At 38.4% G+C, this 6,236-nt stretch overlaps 1 protein-coding gene across 1 annotated transcript in view; it reads right to left on the bottom strand.

Moving 5' to 3' along the window:
* Nucleotides 1–3,112: 3,112 nt before the first annotated feature.
* The window catches only part of cdc20 (cell division cycle 20 homolog), a 43,719-nt gene continuing 40,595 nt past the window's right edge, over nucleotides 3,113–6,236 (bottom strand). Inside the window, exons 10-11 of the mRNA XM_068036369.1 lie at nucleotides 4,143–4,260; nucleotides 3,113–3,628 (exon numbers count right to left, since the gene is read on the bottom strand). Coding sequence (XP_067892470.1) covers nucleotides 3,459–3,628; nucleotides 4,143–4,260 — 288 coding nt within the window. The 3' untranslated portion in view covers nucleotides 3,113–3,458. The remainder of the gene's footprint in view (nucleotides 3,629–4,142; nucleotides 4,261–6,236) is intronic.

Here is a 6,236-nt window from a genome sequence, read left to right as displayed (position 1 = left end):
GGTTTCTTGTTAAGACTTCAGACTCAACATGGTTGTCACTTTCCATTCTCTCCCGCAGCAATTTGAAGTATAGAATTAGAAGGGCTCTTTCCTGGTTTTGGCTGAATCTCTTTCCACAGCATGTAGCTGGACTGCTTTCTATGATGTCATTGTGATCTCTCTTTAGGGCTACCTTTTAAAAGATACAAATACATCAAATTAGAGCTTGTTAGTTGACATATGGCCTGTTCCTCTGCTGTGACCACAATAGATCAGGATGCAGAATCCATGGGTATCTATTGATGTCTGGACGGGTACCATTGTTGTGGCTACTTCATACCTTCTTTGTCAAAGAAACCCATTCAATTCAGGAATGTCTCGATAGTTTCAAGATGGGTTTAGTTGACACCACTTAATCTGGAATGCATCTTTCTCCTTGAGTGAGGCAATTTTTGAAAAGAGGCTAGGTCATCTGACCTTTGGCCATCTTTGCAGCACTTTTTTCTTTAAAAAAGGGAAGAGTCAAAGTGTGGACAATTTCAAAGAGTCCCCATTGAACAAAGCTCATATCTTAAGTTAGGAATAGGATATGGCTTTACTGGGCAAAAATCAATTTGCACATGTAAGGTCCCAGAAACAGCAGTGATAAAGACCAGCTCGCTGTTTTGGTGATGCTTTTTAAAGGATAAACATTGCCCAGGGCACCATAAAGAATTCTTTACTTTTTTTATGCTCACCGGATAGGGCATATATGCCCTCACTTTAAAGTCTTTCTGACCGATGGCATCTCAGACAGCACAGCACTCCTCCAGTACTTGAGTGCAAAATGTAGGCTGCCACTGCAGTTAACTCATCTTGAACCCACAACCTTGACTTGGGCAAGAGTCAACCAATTGAGGCACAGCTAATACCAAGGAAACTAGAAGTCATTTATAGAATTTAAAAATGCTGAACAAGTCAATGAAGTGTAAATCAAACTGGATGCATTAAGCAGAAGTTAAATAATTACAACTATAAATCTTGCAGCAAGGAGAGCAGAATGGATATGGGAATATGCTGCATGTCCAACCTTTTGCCCATTGGAGGAAGTGATATCCCAAGGAATGTAAAGAGTCTAATGTTGGTAGTAGAGATAGCAAAGCATATTAATTGCTTGGCTTGAAGGAAATGTGAGCCTCTCAAAACTGTACTCCAGTGGCATTTGTCCCATCCAACTTGTGTTTTGAGAGGCGAGGAAGAAAAGGGATAGTGGGCATTTGCCAAAAATCTACAATAGTAAGCTTTCCCATGCATCAATATGAAACAATTTGAAGAGTAGGAAAGTGAACATTTTGGGATTCAGACTCAGATGGGAACAAGAGCTTGGTGCATTAAAGAGGGCAGGAAGAATATGGTGTCAAGATCTATGTGCTTCATAGACTTGAACCTCAAGTCAATTCATTGCAGAACAGATCAAAACAGCTAATAAACTGCTGAACCAGATATCTCCAAAAAGCACAAGAAAAGGTCATTTAGACCTCTGGTACTCGTCAGTGCGCACCTTGCACGTGCAGCAGTTCGAAATCAGTCAAACACTCAGGCCAGGGAGGCAATGCAGAAAAGAGATACAAGGCTGATTTGTCATGCCAAAGGTCAGAGTTGGAGAAATATTTTGGGGCCCTGGGCAGGGAAGAATAGGCCATTCAGCTCCTCAAGCCTGCTCCATTCAATAAAATGACTGATCTTTTGATCCACTCCATTTTCCTGCCCAGAGTTGAAAATCTACCAACCTAGCCCTGAATATACTCAAATGACTGAGAATCCAGTGCTCAAGGATAGAGAATTCTAAAGATTCATAACCCTCAGGTGAATAAATTTCCCATCTTAGTCCTAAATGGCTGATCTCTTGTCCAGAAACTACACCCTCTAGTTCTAGAGTCTTTAGCCAGAGCAAACAATCTGAGGGGGTTTAAAACAAGGTAGGTGCACTCTGGTTTCAATGGGATCATCCATCATTCTAAAATGCCAGACCATGGCCCATTCTTTTCTCATAGGACAAGCATCTCATCCCAGCAATCAGTCTAGTGGACCTTCATTGCACCAATTAAAAAAAAAAAAGGTAAAAAACATCCTTCCTTAGGTATGGAGGCCAAAATTGTATAGTGCAGGTGTGGTCTCCCCAAAGCCTGTACAATTACTGCAAAACTTCCTTACTTGTGTACACCAACTAGGAATTATGTATAAAGACGTGATTTTGGGGGCAGGAAGAGAATGCCAAGGGGATTAGCCAAGATAAGCCAAAATGCCAATTACATATTGCTGCAAGACCAAACAAGAGATTATAAACTTCACTTTCATTTCTGGATTCTCCAGCTTTTAATTTCAGCAACAATGTACCCTACAAAACAAGTATTGTGTTTCAATGTCAACTGCATCTAATACTGCATTCCAAACAGTACAAGATCAGAATTAGCTTTGTAAGAATCATAGTAGAACCAGGTTAGCATTATTTGGTTGCGATAGAGAGGAAAATCCTTCAATTTCTTCCCCACACCGTTACATGTGAATTCAAGAACAAATTCAGAAAGCATAGTTCATTTTTAATAAAAGTAAAGCCATTTTCAAGTAGACAACATACAAGAACTAGTATTTAAAGCACGGCCTTTAAAAAAAATGTAGATAACTTTTTAAATTGTTGCAGAGGTCTGTTGAGAAATGGAATGACCATTACAGTAGGACTTGAAATGACAAAGTTGTGGCCCTCAAACTTCCATTAATGTATTTCACCCTCTTGCCAGTTATTTTTCCAGTGAGGCATCTTAGCATACATGAGAAACAAGAGGAAAAAACTAGTGCTGGAAACCAGAAATGAAAGGTACTGGAAATGTTTAGGTCAGTCAGCACCAATAAAGAGATTGATACAAGTGCAATATATTAATGCTAGTGGTTTTGTAAAGTGATTTGAGCTTGCCCTGACACTAAATTATTGGGTTTAAACCCAGAGTCAGGGTTTCAGCTGACTTGTGAACGAGTGTAAGTAATCTCACTGCCTTAGTCTGACACTAAGGATTGCAAACCCACGATGGCATCAAAATGTGTTAGTCCAGTCTGTTAGTAAAATGAACTTGTAACTAGATAGTAATACATATACAGCTTGAATAATCCATCCAAGTTTATTGAAAAATTTAAAAGATAAAAATCTATACACATTAAAATATTAAAATGAGTTGTTCATATACAACTTAAAAACCTCTGTACAAGAAAGCATACCACTCAAAGCTTTAACATTCTCAAAAAAAAAAATCACTGACATGCAAATAGTTCTGAATTTGGGAACAAGCAGATATTGATAAACATGAGTTTCTCTCCAAGGTGAAAAAAGATTAGTACTATTGAAAAGTCAGTCATCCTCATTTTTAAAAACTAGTTTCTGTTCCTTTGAGGGAAAGTATAAGCTTTCACTTTTGTACAAGTCGCTGTAGCAGTAATTGCATAAAGTTTTATCGAATGCCATGGTGCAGCACACTGGATTGATGGGCTACCACCTTTTTCTTTTTTGCTGGGTCCACAGCAAAGCACTTCCAGATACGGATAGTTTCATCTGCAGCCACAGAACATACTGTAGTACCATCCGGACTCAGAGCAAGGTCCAGCACCCGAGCCTGATGACCTGCATGGAAAGTAAAGCAAGTGTACATTAGATAACGTGATACAATCTGACAACTGGAAAACAAGCAGGATCCACAAGAAATTTTTGACTTCACTTGTGCTTGAATTTTAAACAGAGCTTACAGGATCAAGTGGCTTTGAAAGTATAGGCAAAGGGTCTATACTCAAACATTAAACTCTTCTGTTCAGTTGCTGACATTATAGAATTATTGGATGTTATTTTGAATGTTCAGTCCCTAGAGTGATAATGCAAATGATTAGGCTTAGGAGAGAAGATCTTGGACAAAATTATAAGCTATAGTTTTCAAATTAGATTTAAAAAAAAAAAGTTTCCACAAGTCAATGCAACTGGAGTAGTCAACACCTTAGTCAAAGCTGCTAAGACATTTGAGCTGCTTCAAGGAGGCACACCAATAGTAAAAAGTTAATAATTTGTCCCAAAATCATACATTTTTAGACCTAGAACTTGTACAGACATTTATAAAAATGCTTCTTCACACAATTGAAGTGCTTACCTTTGAGCTCAGCAACTTTGGTCAAGTTTGGGTACTTCCAGATTACCAACTGATTCTGTGAAAATCCATGACCTGACACCATTTCTTTGTATTCTGTTGACCAGACTATGGAACAGACCTAAAGATGACAATACCATGTGAGTAAAAGGTAGAAAACAGTGCCAAGCTCACCCACCTAACAAAGGACATGTGTAAAGTAAAAACAAGAAATGCTGGAAATATTCAGGTCTGGCAGCATCTGTGGAGAGAGAAGCAGAGTTAATGTTTCAGGTCAGTGACCCTTCATCAAACTGATTCTGGTTCTGATGAAGGGTCACTGACCTGAAACGTTAACTCTGCTTCTCTCTCCACAGATGCTGAAAGACCTGCTGAGTATTTCCAGCATTTTGCTTCTATTACGTGTAAATTACTTTAGCAGGACAAATATCTCAAATAACCTAGTCAGGTTGGGTGAAGTTGGTTTAAAAAAAAAAAAAACACTAAAGCTTCACTGGTTTGTTTTATATGGACATCAATCCATTTGCTCTTCCACAGCTCAGTCCCTCATTAAAATATTGATTTGTCTAGTTCATCCGGGCGGGGAAGAAAATAACCTTCAATGGATATAGTTTCATCCAATTCACTTGTCAATATCCTTTTGTAACTTAAATAAAAATAAAATACTGCTGATGTTGGAAATCTGAAATAAAAACAAGAAATGCTGGAAATACTCAGCAGGTCTGGCAGCATCAGTGGAGAGAAGCAGAGTTAACGTTTCAGGTCAGGACCCTTCTTCAGAATTGGCAGATATAAGAAATGTAAAAAGATTTTAAGTAAAGCAGGGGTGGGCAAGAGATAACAAAAGTAATGTTTGTGCTCCCATTTATATAACTGCTGCCTCATTTAGTGTCATCTGGTATATCCAAGTTTGCATTCAGTTCCTTCATCCAAAAAATATGGTGAAAACTTGGCCCCAGTAGATCCCAGACCACTGGTCACACCCCACCATACAAAGCCTTTTTACTTCCCAACTCTAATCACAAGGTTACCCCAATTCTGCACACATTTTTGCCAATAATCTGGTGTGCAGCTTATCAAATGCCTTCTTGAAGCCCATACCCGAGCCCCTAATGCACAATGCTGGTGATTGCCTCAAAAAAAAAAAAATACAATTAGATTTGTTAGACAATACCAACTTTTCACAAATCCATGGAGGCTGATTAGTTCATTCTGCACAAGTGATCATGCTGTTAGAGATTCCAGTAATCTCCCCACAATTGATGTTAACCAACAGGTCAAGTTACCAGATTTTTCTTGCCTTCCCTTCATAAAATGAACTACAAAGTGAACATTTTCAATTCAAAAAAAAAATACAATTCTTGAATCTAGAGTGCTTTGGATAATTACAATATTAATTTTTAAATACATCCAGTTCTGGATATTTGTCAATTCCCATTCTCAGCATTACCAATGAAAACAAAATGTTAAATGCATTAAGCTCCTCTCTATGTATCTTGGGTTCCTTTGTACAGCTGGTATTTTGTCCTGTTACTTACCATTAGAAAATTAGGATTTGTAAAAGGCAGATCATGCTCGACTAATCCAATTGAATTTTTTGATGAACAGCAAAAGTTAATGAAGGGAAATGTGGTGGATGTTGTTTGTATGGATTTTTATAAAGGGTTTGATAAGGTACCACATAAAAGCCTGATTAACAAAACTGAGGATCATGTTGGATAAAAAATTGGCTTAAGGACTGAAAATAGTGAGTTGTAGTAAATGGTTGCTTTTCAGACTAGAGGATGGTAGACAGTGGTGTTTCAAGGATCAGTGCTGGGACCACTGCTTTTTTTTGCTACATACATGACTTGAATCTTGGAATACAGTAGAATTTCCCAATTTGTTGACCAACACCAAACCTGGTGGTGGGGCAAACAGTGAGGATGATAACCAACTGACTAACAGGACAGATAGGGTAGCAGAAATGGGCAGACAGGCAGATGGAATTTAACACTGACAAGTGAGGTGATGCATTTTGGCAGAAGTAACAGGGAGAGGCATTATAGACTTAAATGGTGCAGTTCTAAAGAGTGTGCAGGAACAGAAGAACCTGGA

The sequence above is a fragment of the Heterodontus francisci genome, chromosome 8 (assembly GCF_036365525.1).
Source record: "Heterodontus francisci isolate sHetFra1 chromosome 8, sHetFra1.hap1, whole genome shotgun sequence".
Classification (NCBI taxonomy): Eukaryota; Metazoa; Chordata; class Chondrichthyes; order Heterodontiformes; family Heterodontidae; genus Heterodontus; species Heterodontus francisci.
The sequence above is the reverse complement of the archived record's forward strand: the minus strand, read 5'-3'. Positions and strand labels throughout refer to the sequence as shown.